We start from the raw sequence: 15,776 nt of genomic DNA, 5'->3' as shown, positions 1-15,776 counted from the left end.
TGGTCCCTTCCAACCCTGACCAATTCTATGATTCTATGATTTTGGAAAGCCAGTGGATGCCTAAGCAGTGTTCTGCTTGGGTGCACTAATCTGTGTGTTTACTGGTAGTTTTCCTAACCAATGGACATAGGTCTGAAGAGGAAATGCTAAACTTTTTCAGAAGGACTTGGCAAGCACAGCAAATAATGTAAAGGTTGATTATGAGAGAGCTATAAGGAAGTGTAATAAAGTAATAGGGAAGTCCAAGAAGGGTTTTTGCTTTTGTTTGTTCATTTTAAGAAATAAGGTTGTCTTTGGTTTTGTTCTGCATTTATTAATGTATAAAATAATATTTAAAAGAATTCTGTTATGGATCTATGTATGTAGCTCATTAAAGACATGTAAAGAAAAAGTTAATCATGGATTTGTTTTTTATCCATTAAAAAAACCCCACTCTTCATTTCGCTTCCATCATTTAAAGCGTAGGCTAATCTGGGACATCATTACTTGAAAATATAAAAAGATCCTGTCTTAATTTGCTCTTTACCTACTGTGTTGCTGAAATTCTGTGTGTTCTGTTGTTTTTTGATTTGTGGTGGTTGTTTTTTTGAAGGTTCTGATCTTGTCAAACAATCTACTAAAGAAACTTCCGCATGGAATCGGCAATCTACGGAAGCTCCGAGAGTTAGATCTGGAGGAAAACAAACTGGAATCCTTGCCAAACGAAATAGCTTACCTCAAGGATCTGCAGGTGAAACAAGAACTGGCCAAGATAAACATCTGATGTCCTTTATTTACACCATACTTATTTAATTACATCTGGTTTGTTGAGGAGAGCTTTGTGGGACTGGACATAGCACCACAAAGTTAATAACCTTGTGCAACTTCATCCGTAATCTGTCCCGACTAATTCTTGCCCGGATTTAGCAGTTCATACTGAACAAACACGTTTTGAAGAGTTTGGCTGTTGTACTATCAGTACAGAAATAGCTTCTGATTTCAGTCATGTTCATGCAATCTTTCATTTTTAGGTACATGTTTTACTAGGCACAATTTTGTTCTTATGTTTAGTGATGCTTAAGAGATGCCTGAAATGTTGTTGAAGGATAGGGAATTTTTTGTTGGCTGGAAAGCAGCCCTGAGGAGAGAGGCTTGGGGGTGCTGGTGGACGAGAAGCTCAACATGAGCTCTCAATGTGCACTTGCAGCCAGGAAAGCCAATCAGATCCTGGGCTGCATGAAGAGAAGTGTGGCCAGCAGGTCAAGGGAGGTGATTCTCCTCCTCTACTCAGCTATGGTGAGACCCCACCTGGAGTACTGTGTCCAGTTCTGGAGCCCCTGTTACAAGAGGGATATGGACATGCTGGAACGTGTCCAGAGAAGGGCCACGAGGATGATCAGAGGGCTGGAGCACCTCTCCTATGAGGACAGACTGAAAGAGTTGGGGCTGTTCAGTCTGGAGAAGAGAAGGCTCTGAGGTGACCTAATTGTGGCCTTCCAGTATCTGAAGGGGGCCTACGAGAAGGCTGGGGAAGGACTTCTCAGGATCTCAGGTAGTGACAGGACTAGGGGGAATGGAATGAAGCTGGAGGTGGGGAGATTCAGGCTGGACGTGAGGAAGAAGTTCTTCACCATGAGAGTGGTGAAGCCCTGGAATGGGTTGTCCAGGGAGGTGGTTGAGGCCCTGTCCCTGGGGATGTTTAAGCCCAGGCTGGATGAGGCTCTGGCCAGCCTGATGTAGTGTGGGGTGTCCCAGCCCGTGGCAGGGGGGTTGGAACTAGATGATCCTTGTGGTCCCTTCCAACCCTGGCTGATACTATGGTACTATGAAATGTTGGAGAGTAGAACCCATGAATTTATCAGTTAGATATCTTCTTGTCATTCACATCAGAAATCATTAAGTTTTGTATTTTTTTGTTTTAAATATGTTTTCCCTTAGAAATTGGTTCTCACTAATAATCAGTTGACCACACTTCCCAGAGGTATCGGTCACCTTACCAATCTGACGCACCTTGGGCTTGGAGAGAATCTTCTTACACACCTTCCTGAGGAAATTGGTAAGATCCCTTTTTCTGGCCTGAGCCAAACCAGTTACTGACACATAAGATAGGTATCTACCCCTGCTCATAAGCTGAGGCCACAAAATTCATTTGAAACTTCTAGATGTACACAGCCTGATGTGAAGCATGCGCCACAGGAACAGCATTGTAGTACGTGATCCTTATCTTGCTGAGCTGTGGTGAAATGAATGGCCTAGCTTTTTTCAGGTCTTCTGCAGAAAGGTACTGAACACACATTAACTTGGAATGGGGGGATTCATTTTCTTTCCAAATATCCCACACTTCTTGTGTTATCAATCAGTCAGCTTCATAAACCTGTTCTTGGAGGGAGAAAGGAAACCCACCAGTTGGTGCAGAGGCAAACCTTGTGTTAGGGGCAGATAGCAAATGTTTCTGCTCATAGTCCTCAACATACAGTTCTGTTTATAGACCATCACACTGTTTTTCACCTTGATGAGCTAAGAAAAGGTGCTGGAGAGGAGGAAATCTACAGAAAGAAAGGGAGGAGTAGGATTCTTTTGTCTACTGGAGACATTCAGAGTAAGTGATATTTGGAGCATCTGGAGCTGAAAGCCCGCATTTCTTTCATAGTTGGTCACAAGCATATAGGTCCAGACCATGATTTTGAGCCCTGAAGTTTAAATATTAAAAGCTGGAGCTTATTCTGGAGGAAAAAAATATTGTGACAAGCTACAGAAAGGAAAATGTGGTCAGAAACAGTGATGTACAGATGGGGAAGACACGGTCTGCTTCTCCTAGCATCTTTTAGTGAAGAGACATTACAGCTTTTGCTCATCATCTGTGTGTCTCCATGTGAGGAGAGCCTAAAACAGCCTAAATCTGGAGCTTTGTAATTTAGTTCATAGGTTAGTGGAGTGAGTTTGGCTGCTGTGGAAATGAGCTGTGTAATTAAAATCAGTCAGGACACTTGAAACACTCTTGTGGAAGTACAATTTGATTATTAAAGCTGGTCGTCTTAACAGATTAGAGAATAGCTAACTATTTTCAGATGTGACTGCTTGATTTATCATGCTGTCAGCTATTTCTCATTATTTCTTCTGTAGACCTTTCTTTCTGTTGGTTTAGTGTGCCTTGAGCCCTGGCTACCGCTATCTGTTGTGAAAGATTGTAGGTTATAGGAAATGTTTATGGGATATGAGATTGGAAAATGGGGGGGGATATTTTGAGGAGGACTTGTAAGTTTAGACTGTTAGTCAAAGATATGTTTTAATTTTGACTGCTGCAGAAGAATGGAGGTTTTAAAAAAGAAGTAGTTACTCTGTTAGCCAGCTTCTGGTTAATCTGTGTTGCTGTAGCTGTAGTGGAGGCAAGTTGTAAAACGTGAATTCAGGAAAATATTTTGACACAGCTTTGTTCCATTTAACAAATTTTCTGCTGTGCAGAGATGCTTCCTCCTTTCTTCCTGTGGCACATTACAGTTAAATCTTCAGGTCTCTAATACATGAGTTCTAACTGCATAGATATTTTTAAGGGGATAATAGATGCTGTATGGCATAAATATTTTCCAGACCACTCTCATTAGTTAGTTGTTCAGTTGCTTGCAAAATTGCAAAGCACTTGGCTGAACAGTTAGAGTGAAGTCTCTCTCAGGTCTCTTGTTCTGTGTCTTTGCAGTTCAGTTGTTATTTAAAGGAGTTATAGTAACGGATATTTTTACAGGGAAGCTAAAGCGAACGGGATTTTGCTTAGGCACCAGCGAAGAGAAAACTTGCTGTGCCTGAAAATAGGAATTTAGATGAGTCACTGACTCTACATAGTAAAGAAACTTCAAGTGGACTTTGAGCTTCTGTCTAAAAGATGAACTGCATGAATCAAAAAACCCACTACTCTGTATTATTTTCTTTTTACCAGGTACACTGGAGAATCTGGAAGAACTGTATTTGAATGACAACCCCAATCTGCACAGCCTTCCCTTTGAGCTGGCTCTTTGCAGCAAACTGTCAATAATGAGTATTGAGAACTGCCCACTCAGCCACCTTCCACCTCAGATTGTCGCAGGAGGACCCTCCTTCATCATCCAGTTCCTAAAAATGCAGGGACCATATCGTGCCATGGTCTGATGCTGATCGGATTGTCCAATACACTGTACAAAACACAAACTGCATTAATGTTGTAATTGTCTGTATATGTATATATAATATAATATATGTGGTTTATATTATATTATATATATATATATTAAAAAATATATATATAAATAATATAAGAAGGCAAATTTAAGACTGCATTATGTGTTTCTGCTAATAGAGGAATCATAGCCATTTAGAGGTTTTTTTTTTTTCCTTTGGTTTTGGTTTTTGGTTTGGTTTTTTGTTTTGGAAAAAATTCTGTAAAAATGCTTGTTTAAGCTTTCTTTGCTGAATTGGATGGAAGTTGTCTGAAAAAAATCTGGAGATGCCAGTTCGTTTTAAAGCAATTGCCAATGAACTCAAAAGTTTAAATTTAAGGGACAAATACGGTTCTGCTTAGATTTACTTTCAGTTAAGAGGAAGATGTATAACCTTTATATAATGAACTTTTCTGTTTTCCTCCCTTTTTTTTGTTTGGGTTTTTTTTTTTGGGGGGGTGTGGGTGGGTTGGTTTTGGTTTGGGTTGGTTTTTTTTGGGGGGTCAGAAGTGACCCAAAAAGTGACCCCTGAAGGGGTCACGTGTCCTGAGGTTGGGATTTTCTTTTAACTTATTTTGAGATTTGAAGCAAATGGTGGTTTTTTTATATTGTTTACAGTCAGAGTAAATCACTGGATTTTGTTTTATTCTGATTTGCTCTGTTTTAATCAATCATATCTTAGAATTTATATGCCTCTGCTGATGACTTTCTATCAACCGATTTGTACACTTAAAAACATCTACTTCATCAGGACAACAGGCAGGTGAAAAGGATGCAGTCAAAAGAAAAAGCAAAAGCAAAACAAAACAAAAAGCTTGAATTCCTGTAAGTCTTGCTTCCCTGAGTTATCAGTTGCAGGCATAACATATCTGAACTGAGCCTTTTGAGGTTGGTCTTTTCTAGCACAAGTAAACCTTTTCCAATCGGTAAAACCATCGAGTGTACTCGGCGAAGAGCGGTTTTCATTTCGTGAAGTAACAAGCCTGTGAGGTCTAACAGTACAGTTAAGTGGCAAGGAAATAATATATATGTACATTTTTATTACAATCTTGAGTCATAAACTACAACAGGCAATTTTAAGGATTGCTTATAGTCCTTGTACAATAAATGAATGTGTCTTACTTTTAAACACTGCAATATATGTAAGTTTTAAGGTTGGTTAACAATGTACTATGGTTTTATATCTTGACTTGCCTTGTACCTCCTTCCATTACGGAACTTCTGTGTCCAAGCACAATATCTTCACACTGTGCTGTTTTGCTGCTGAACTAAATGCACTTTTCCCCCACAGCTGGGGCACTTGCTTCAAAATATTCAGTTCAGTATCTTGATTATTCTTTCTTAACTTCATCCTATCTGTTTCAGTATTAAACCAATCTGTTAAAAAAGAGGCACCTTTTTCATTTGTGCATAGATGTTGGTAGCTCAAGAGAAATACTGTAAGTAGTGGACATTCAGTTTTATCCTGACTTTCTTGGTTGTTTAAAAGGCAGAAGATGCTTCAGGGAGATTTACACTGTTGCTGCACTTGCAGGGCCAAGTCATCCTTTTTCAGGAGGGTAGAAACTCAAAGTGGTTGCATTCCATAGTTACTCAAGAACTGTCCAGTTTATACTAATTGGAATTGCTGCTGGAGTAGTATGACTTAGAGGACTGTACCTTCTGAACAAAATCAAATCAACTGATGCCATGGAGAATCTATTTCACATGCAGAAGTTTGGGCAACATTGTTTCTGGCTTTCAGGCATGCTTAGGCATATTGCTTTGATTGATCTATTTGCATTCTGTTTCATTGTATGTCTTTTCTTTAACAAGGAGTAAGTTTAAATGGAAGGCAGGTGGAGATATAAAACCTTAGAGGGCTTAAACATGCTGTAAAACTATTGTAGATGTCACTGGATTTTACTAAGTAATGTTCTGTTCTTTCTCACACACTCTGTCTCTCTGTCTCCCCTCAGCTTTTGTTTCCCTTTTTTTTTCACATCTACTGTAGCTTTTCAGTTTAGACTTTAGTTTATGAAAGGCTAGTTCCTTACAGTTCTGCCTGAACTTATTCTTTCTCAGCATTAAGGTATTAAAATATGAAGATGCTGAAATGCTTGGTATTGAGACTGTAATCTGACTTCTGATCATATACTGCTAAGTCTGTATTCGTGCCCTCAAGTCACTACAGGAAACTGGTTTAATTAACACGGTTTCTTAAAACAAGAGTGGCGACCCCCTTGTGTTTCCAAGCATCTTGGTCTCATTCCCTGTCTGCTCCTCAATCCCATTTTTTTATAAGAGTTGACGGGATTGAATTTGTGTAGTTTGTAAATATGTTGATTATTCACCTTGTGAAGGTACATGGTTAATGACTGTATGATCGGAGCTGACCCTCTGTCACAGAACTTCTCCTTGAAGAAGATAGCTACCCAAATAGCGCTCGTTACTCTCGCTTAAAAACCCCAACGATTCTTTTCATTACACTTAGAGGAATAAATAAAGCTATGTTTTAATTCATGACTATATTAAAAACAGGATATTTTTTCAAACTATCTTTGTGCTAGTATGGTTGTTGCAATGCCAGATAATCCTGAGCCCTGTGGCAGGAGTCGTGAGTTTACACGTTCTGAGGGGGAATGCTAATTCCTTTTCAGTTGTTTTAGGAAAGGGTTGAATAAAAGCAGTGTGAGGGAAGTTCTGGCACAGGAGAAATCAGATCAGAAGAATTTCAAAAAGTCCTTCAAAATAATCCCAAAGTTCAAGTATTAAATATGTGGCATGGATTTGGAATAGATGCATATATGCACAGCTCCAGGTCATTCCAGCTGTCCTGATCATTCAGGAGAATTTTACATTCTGATACAACAGACTCTTGTGTTGCCCAGGATGCTGGATTGTGAAGTGGTGCAGTTTCTGAATTGCATTTAATGGCTGGTAACATTCAGATTGACACGTGCTGGTTTCCTTTTATTAAAGTGTGAAGGAGAAAGAACTTTGTCCTGACCAGTGTGTATATACATACATACATACATATATGTGTATCTATGTATGTATGACAGCATAGACAAGGTGGAGAAATTAGCCCTTCACAGCATCTTTGAAAACCAGGTGGAGGAACAGGTGATTCCCAGGTACTTCTCTTAAGTATTCATCCCCCTTGGCACACTGGGGAAAATAATTTACAAGGGTTGTTGGAAAATGTGACAATCTTTACTTTGGGTGAAAATCATGACGTTGATTGCTTGCCCAGAGACATAATACCCACTTTGTATGTGTTTGTGCCTGCGTGCATAAGAATATGTACGTATACACATGCCCCATTGAAGACACGCTCCTGAATCAACCTAAATTACTCTATGATAGACTATATAGTATTATATAGCATTATGGAGATCTGGCAAGGTGTGAAGCAGAGCAAAAATTTGTTAAATAATGAAAAGAAGGAACAACTGCTGTTGTGACTCTCAAGCTGGTCATCTACTGCATTTAAATTCACTAAGTAGAAAGTTGCTTGGTAATTCTTTGCAAAAAAAATGTTTGGGGTTTGGTTTCTTGTTTTTTTCAGTGTAAATCCATTAAACTTCTCTCTCTGGCTGTCCCATATTTAAGTTCACCACCAACGCTGTCCAGTATTAACGCAGTGGTTGTAAAGTTGGATCATACAGTCGTGTAATCTCCTTTGTGCCAGATGCTGTAGGAAACTTGGAAACCCATATGCAAGTTTTAGAAAGAGATTTGGGTTGTGGAGTAATTCTCTTCAGTGCTTCTCTTGGGTTTAGTTTTTTTCTCTGCAGTTTTGTCCATCTTTTGCTGATGTTGTGTGAGAAAGTGCATGTTCAGACTTCTTGAAGGTCATGTTTGCTCATGTACATAATTCAGTAAATTAGCACTCAAGCTGTCTAGCTGGTTAGCGCTTAAACTCATCGTGTCACCTGGAATTCAAGTATCATCTTTAATCCTGGGAGTATGGAAAATACCTTTTATTTAACAACTAGGAAACTTCCAAGAGGTTCTTTTTTTTTCCCTTTTTCTTTTTTTTTCCCCCTTTAAACCCCTCCCCCCCCCAAATAAATTGAAATCTCTGAATCAGTACAAACCCCTATCAGGGGAGTCTTCATATCTGTATGCAACTAAGAACTTTCGTCTATCAGTATCACGCCTTGGTTGTATCAAATCAGCATGCTGGAATAGCTTCTAATTAGAAATTAGATTAGAAACGTGCAGTTGGCAGCAATTTGCACAACACAATCTTCGAGGCACAGTAAGGACAATTACAAACAAATCATAGTATCTGCAAATGGGTTTTGTTTTTTACATTAGCAAAGATCAGAAAATTCATGTTTATTATTCTGATGTTTAGGTCTTAACCAGGACTGCACAGGACTTTTGCTGTGGAAAGATACCAGACCACGCTAATTTTGTGGTTAAAAGCTAAACAAGAGTGTAAACAGTCTACAGAAATGTACTTTTAATCTGAATTATTGTAATGTTGATTGTTATGTCTATATAAAAGATTGCCTTGCTTTTTTTATAAGAGTCATTCTGTACCAATGCATTCATTATAAATAGTATATTTGTAAATAAGCTGCCCCCGAGTCTTTTGAAAGTCTTCTAGTGTTCCTAACATTCACTTGCAGCTAAGTTGTGCTTTTTGCAGTGCCCCAAATTGTCCAGAACTGCTTTCTCATTATAGACTCCTCACTCTTCAAAAGACCTCAATTAAAGTACAAAATTTCACATAGAACAATTGCAGGAAACTTAAAAAAGTTGCACTACAGTAACTGCTTTACTCAGTCGTGTAGGCTGGGGTCAGAGTGGCTGGAGAGCAGCCAGGCAGAGAGGGACCTGGGGGTACTGGTTGATGGTAGGCTGAACATGAGCCTGCAGTGTGCCCAGGTGGCCAAGAGGGCCAATGACATCCTGGCCTGTATCAGGAACAGTGTGGCCAGCAGGAGCAGGGAGGTCATTCTGCCCCGGTACACTGCACTGGTTAGGCCACACCTTGAGTCCTGTGTCCAGTTCTGGGCCCCTCAGGTTAGGAAGGATGTTGACTTGCTGGAGTGTGTCCAGAGAAGGGCAACAAAGTTGGTGAGGGATTTGGAACACAAGCCCTATGAGGAGAGGCTGAGGGAGCTGGGGTTGCTTAGCCTGGAGAGGAGGAGGCTCAGGGGAGACCTTATTGCTCTCTACAACTACCTGAAGGGAGGCTGTAGATGGGTGGAGGTTGGTCTCTTCTCCCAGGCAAGCAGCACCAGAACAAGAGGACACAGCCTCAAGCTGTGCCAGGGGAGGTTTAGCCTGGCTGTTAGGAAGAAGTTCTTCACAGAAGGAGTAATTGGCCATTGGAATGGGCTGCCCAGGGAGGTGGTGGAGTCACCATCACTGGAGTTGTTTAGGAAGAGACTGGATGGGGTGCTTGGCGCCATGGTTTAGTTGGTTAGATGGTGTTGGGTGATAGGTTGGACTTGATGATCTTGAAGGTCTTTTCCAACCTGGTTAATTCTATTCTATTCATAGTATATTGCCAAGCTGATGTTCTGCAGCTCTAAACTGATGTCTTTTAACTCTGCCAAGTTCATTACAGCAGACACTGTTTCAAGAAGGTTATGCTTACATCATGTCCTACAAACAAAACCCCCAAAACTAGTGTTCTTTGAAGGCAGAATAAGAATGCCTCTGCAGGTTGGATATGATGAGGATGAGGAAGGCACCAGGGTACTTGCTATAGCTGGTTGCTTAAAAACGCTGTGCTGGGTTTCCTAGTGTGCAGCAATCACTTGTGTGATTATCTGAGTCTCTCTGCCCTTTCACCAGAAGTCTGCTGATTAAAATCAGTAGATGGTCAGATCAAACTGCCCAAGGCTCTGTGTTTGAGTTGCGTCAATCCCTGTTAGTGATCCAGCAATCTGCAAACGAGCCGAAGAGCCGGCCAGCCTCATCACTAGTGGCTGTCCCATGCAGTGAAGTTGGGCCACATAACATCCCTCCCCTGCTTGACAGGGCTGAGTGGCAGGTGTGTACTGAACCAACAGGCCCATGCAGTTCCTCTGGTGTACTGCTGCAGACCTGGCTAACCGGAGACTGAAGGGTTTGTGAAAAGGAAGCCCCATCTGCAGCACTGTATTCAGGAGCCCTTGACAGATTAGGGAAATTCACAGAAGAAAGTACTCGAAAGTGCTTTCTTTTGTTTGTTTGTTGTTTTTACAAAAAGTCTAAATCTCTTTGTATTTCTGGCTTCTGCAGCATCCTGCTTCTGATAATTCCACAATATAATTATGTGCTGGGTGAAAAAGTGCTTCCTTTTGTTTGCTTCAGAGCACACCACCTTATTTCATTTGGTGACTCCTAGTTCTTGGATTCTGAGAATTTTATGAACAGCCTTTTTCCTGTTCATCTGCTTTGTTACTATTCTTGAGGGTTTTGGGGGGTGTTGTAAATGGCCATGGTTTTTCTCCAAATCGTGAGTTCTCTCTTTTTTTTTTTTAATCTTCTCTCCAAACAAACCCTCTTCCATTCTGTGAGAATTCTTGCTGTAGCATGGGCGCCTTTTACCTTTCCCCGAGGGGGAGGGGAAGGCAGTTTCGCGCCTTTGTCTTCCCCCATCAAACCTCCGCTGATAGAGGTGGGGGGAAGGGGGGGTTGGAGCTCTCTGCAACAACTTCTCCATAGTTTTCTAGTCCCAGCGATGATTATTTTTTCCTAATTCATGGCCATTAACAAGCGATTTTGTTCTTTGCGTCCTAGTTTGCAGGATAAAAAGTATAATTCTGGTATGAAAACTAAAGCTGAGTGATAAAGTGTAGTCCTAAATTCCAGTGGGGATAATCCCACTAGGCAATGTTCAGACAGCAGTTTAGACTTCAGATGCAAGCTACCCACTGCAATAGCTAATCAGGGGAAGGAGTTCATTGTAATTGACTTTTGCAAGTAGGTGTGAGAAACAAACTCGATATTAAATTATCTGTAGTATGCTGATTTCAGGAACACCAGGATTTAAAATACTTTGCTCATGTTGGTAAGAGTGCATAGTTGTGGAAGATGTGATTTTGGTTATTTCAGATGGCCTTTTTAAACTACCAAAGCTCAGCATTTTCTGAAGATATTGGGAACTTTCTAGTGTGCAACAGCACTGGTTGGGATTTATTTTTCCTCCCTGAAGCCTTTACAGAAAGCTGTGGAAGACATTACCATAGGTTGTTTGTTTTGTTTAAAAAGGCAGTTTTCCAGTAGCATCCCCTGACAATAATTGGTGTCATCCAGACAGCACTCAGCAACCACTGGGGTTGAGGGAGCTTGCTGGACATGATGACTTCTTGTTGGAATGAGTGAAGTGAGTAGCATCCACAGATGAGCCTGGCGTCAGAAGAGCCGTGCATCTTGGCAGTAGTTGAGTGAAAAGTGAAGGAAATGTCTTGTTTCTGGCACTTTATGTCCTACAGGCTGTATTAAAAGCCTCAAAAATAACCATATGGCATCTTGGGAGGCTCTGGTGAGACAAACAGATTACATGGCTGTGTAATTAATCCCACCTAAGTGCTTCATGATACAGAGTCTCCCAGTGCTGCTCTCCAGTGACAAGTCCTACTTTCCACTGATGGGAAGTTGTGGATTCAGATACCAATTGTATGCTGAAGTGTTTAGTATGTAAGTATTGTATGAAATCTGGGTGCCAGCAGCTTTATAGGGTATAGGTGCTGCTCTGAAGTGTATGTGATGGCAACAGCAGGAAAAGGGTGTTAAAAGGCTAGAGGTGGTTAGCTGTGATACAACTAGAAGAGGCTGAGTGCCTTGAAAGCCAATTTGTTTTGTTTTTGCAATCCATCTCAGTCAAATAAAAAGCACCTTCTCTTTGTAGAAGCCTTGTCTCACTTAGGATTTTAAGAGTGGCAGATAATTTGGTTACCAAGATCAAATGGTGATGTTTTAGAGGAGGAGCCATCTGGAGTATTTGAGTGAGCAGCTGGCAGCCTGGGCTGCACCATTAATGGGCTGACTCTATGCCTTGCAACTATTTTTTTCTTTCCCTTTTTCCCCCCCCCCCCCCACTGCAAAACCTTTTAAGAGTCTTTAGCAATCAATCTACCCTACTGCCTCTGAGTAAGATGCTATCTACAAAATTGCACACAAGTGTTCCCTTTTAAAAGCTCTTTCCACAACACCCTCTTTCCCCCTCCCCTTTCTATTAGTAAAATATTTCTTTAAGACTCATAATGAACCCTTAATTTGCTGTAGTTTGGTAGCTGCCTCACATGACCTGGTTTGCTTTTTGTGTCCTGCATCACAACTGTGCTGCCTGAAGTGATTTCCAAACTTCATGTGGACTGTTTTAGTAGAAATACATTTTTCCATTACGATGTTAAGAGGGGTGTTTGAAAACAGCACTTGATAAGGAGAGTACAGTAAAACTCTTCTCTCTCTGTGCTCCAAGTTTTTGGGGTGCTCTTTATCTTCTTTTTGTACTTGCCAAGTATGTTAACTGAGTGGGAGGTTATAGCTGAGTGCTTGGAAGCATCTAGCCCTGCCTGAGTAGCAGAGGGCAAGAAATTCAGCTAGGTAAGGAGGTGCTGGTCAGCGAGGCAGCTCTGATTGCAGGCTTTTTAATCTTCTCCAAGTACTTTTTAGGCACTTCCCTAGAAGCTGCAGGAGGCAGCGCCCTGTGATTGTGGTACATGGAACCAGAAGAGATTGCCAGCAGTGCCATGGAGACGGAGGTTTGCCTAGAGGGGGTAAAAGGCATTGCAAGAAAGTCCCTAAAAGCAAGTTTAGCAAAGTGGTAAGTGGGTCCCTTGCGGCCAGTGTCTCCTGACTGGTGGTGTTGATAGCCTACACCCCATCTGCAGCTCCAGGGACAGTCTGCCCGGTAGGAGCAAGTGCAGCCAAGATTCTTGAGTCTGTGGCTCCACCAGATGGATGGTCCTGGAGCCAGGACACTGCTTCTTGAGAAGCTTGTGAAATCTGGGGAGGGGATGATGTCACATTACAGTAGAACTATATGTGGAAGCAGCAGAATCCTCCACGAGAAGGAGGGGCTCTCCTAGCAATGCCTGGGGTTTTTTTCCACTGTGAGCTCTTGCAGTGTCACGTCTGATCTCATCCTCTCCACTTGTGCTCTCACCTCACATCTCTCTTGACTTCAGATTTCCCTCTTTTTGCAAACAGCTTGTTACTTCACCCCAGAGCTTCCCACACTGTGCTGAGCTGAAGTGGAGAGGGGAAGGGAGAGCAAAAACACAATGTGGGACTGGTCCCTTGTGATCCATATACCTGTTGGTGTATTTGGTTCTTCTGAACTTCCTCTGTATTGGCCATGTGCCTCCTTTTTTCTGGTACAGTTGCAGAATGGAGATGCCAGGGGAAAAGCAGGATTTGGGAACAGATGGCTAGGAGAGAGGAATTTAAAAAAAGATGGATCTGCTGCATAGGACACAGCTGTGCATTGGTCTGCAGCTTCTTTGTTGGCTCCTACAGAGCCCAGCCAGGTTTTCACATTGTGTCTCAGAGTCCCTGTGAAAGGTTTTGATGTCTGAGTACTCACCAGATAAATGATTTGGCTTGGGATGTGTGTCAAGGCTTGGATAGGAATGAATTTTGATTAAATGACAATTCTGTGGCCAATCTTTGCTCCAAACCACTTAGGAATAAGGATGAGTGTTGTAGATTTTGAAGTGACACAGAGCACTTAGCAGGCCATACAAAGACTTCTGGAGTACGTGTAAGGCTTAATGATGCTGTAGAAAAGCCCACATGCTCCCACAATCAAATTGTTAATGAAATATTAATAAGAAAATGCCATTCTCATTTTATGCAGGCATTTAATTCCCCAGAAAGGTTAAAAAAGAAAAAAAGGGTATATTGTTTCTTTGAGATATTTGTTAAAGTTGCCGCAATTGGTTTTTTCCCACTCTTGGCTTCAGCTCTTCTTAAGGAAAATTGAGGTTGGATTGTAGTGAGAAATCAATGGCAATCTTCAGTGATTTCAACTCCAAAGGACTTTACTAGCCTGGCAAGATGTCCAAGTGCTCCAAGACACTGGGAGCCTTCCTCACTAGGACCTGAGCCTAGTTCCTAGCTGACTGGGTGTGGGGCTGATCCTATACACATTGCCTGCTGGGCAGTGAGGAAAGTCTCCCTGACAAAATGGTTTTGAGGGGCTGTAAATTTAAGCCAGTGGAAGTCTGCAGTGAGCTGCTGTTCTGGGGGCTATTTTTTAGCCTAGCTGAACTGAAGGTGTACTGTTAAGTCTTGAGATTTTGGTGGTGCTGTTTTCCTTCTGATGTGTCTTCACTAGGACTGTGCATCCAGTAATCCTTGGATGCTCTATGACAATTTCCACTTCTTTGCGATTGTGAACCAGCAAATGGCTTGGCCTCAACAAGTGGAAAGAAGAGTTCAAGGCAGGTTCAATACTCCCTGTTTCTAGGGGAGCTCCATTGTTTCTCACAAAGCTGCCTCCTGCCCTTGCATTTAACCAGTGCTGACAGGCTGGGTAGCAGATATATGTACATATATATATGAGGAAGTAGAAATTTCTCCTTTCCCTCCCTCCAGCTGTAGCTCCTACTGGTTGCTCTCAGAGTGACAGGGAATGTTAAAGACATCAAGGCTTGTGAGGACAGGGATGGCATCCTGTGCTGATGACAGCACTGTCCTTGCAGTACCCTTCATCTGAGTGCAAAATTAAAACTGTGACAGAATAATTTGCTACTGTTGCTCTGCACGGGGTTGAGAGTTACTTCTCAGGAAAACAAGAGAGTTTGTAGTGCCACATATTAATTCTTTTTGGTGTGTGTTCAGTTTTCTGTGACATTTTAGGGAAGACATGGATTCTATTTTGCTCTTGAATTTGGTATGGCAGAAATTTCCCTTGCTGCCCATGATGTTGCCATTGGAATGGGCTGCCCAGGGAGGTGGTGGAGTCACTGCCCCTGGAGATCTTCAAGAAGAGACTGGATGAGGCACTTAGTGCCATGTTCTAGTTGATTGGATAGGGCTGGGTGATAGGTTAGACTGGATGATCTTGGAGGTCTCTTCCAACCTGGCTGATTCTATCATTCTGTGATTCTATGATTGTGTGTTTCCAGGGAAAAGGAAAATCTGAGCTGAAAAAGCAGAAGTGGAGTTGTCTTATACCTCATCTCTCAGCATCTAGTATATCAGCCTGCCTTCTTCAGGCGCTTTGTCCTGATTACACATCATCACCCTCAGCACAGAATTTCCAGATAGGATGTTTCCAGGGGAGAGAGCTGAAAAGCAACTGATGGTGCGGAATAAGCAAATAAATCAAAAGCTGGAGCTTAAACTTAATTTGAGCCTCTTGGGGGAAAAAAAACTACATAGGGATAATTGTATTGCAGGCATCAAGGGAATGAATGCACTAATGATGATGGACTTCCCTCTGTGGCACGTTGCATGTGGATCTGCAAACCACTATGAGGATGGAAACCCTGGCTCTGGGGAGAACCTTCCCTCCTGTGCCCAGCAGATAATGAATGTTTCTGTCTCCTTTTCCACTTGCCTGACTATCATCATGTAGGCTGGGAAGGTGTTGGACCATCTGCCAGCCAGAGTTCAAGCAGAGGGCAGCCCCTGGCCCTGCTGCAAGGGCTGCACCTGCTCTGCAAGCTG

The 15,776-nt window shown here is 41.9% G+C and overlaps 1 protein-coding gene across 4 annotated transcripts in view; it reads left to right on the top strand.

Annotated features, from left to right (window-relative positions):
* Positions 1-8,686, top strand: part of SHOC2 (SHOC2 leucine rich repeat scaffold protein) — an 86,567-nt gene extending 77,881 nt beyond the window's left edge. For all 4 annotated transcript variants that reach the window (XM_068139388.1, XM_068139387.1, XM_068139389.1 and 1 more), the window contains 3 exons: positions 593-730; positions 1,918-2,035; positions 3,911-8,686. In XM_068139388.1, coding sequence (XP_067995489.1) covers positions 593-730; positions 1,918-2,035; positions 3,911-4,119 — 465 coding nt within the window. In that variant the 3' untranslated portion in view covers positions 4,120-8,686. The remainder of the gene's footprint in view (positions 1-592; positions 731-1,917; positions 2,036-3,910) is intronic.
* The last annotated feature ends 7,090 nt before the right edge of the window (positions 8,687-15,776 follow it).

The sequence above is a fragment of the Melanerpes formicivorus genome, unplaced genomic scaffold, assembly GCF_026170545.1.
Source record: "Melanerpes formicivorus ecotype bairdi unplaced genomic scaffold, bMelFor1.0.p_v2 SCAF_6, whole genome shotgun sequence".
Lineage (NCBI taxonomy): Eukaryota > Metazoa > Chordata > Aves > Piciformes > Picidae > Melanerpes > Melanerpes formicivorus.
The sequence above is the reverse complement of the archived record's forward strand: the minus strand, read 5'-3'. Positions and strand labels throughout refer to the sequence as shown.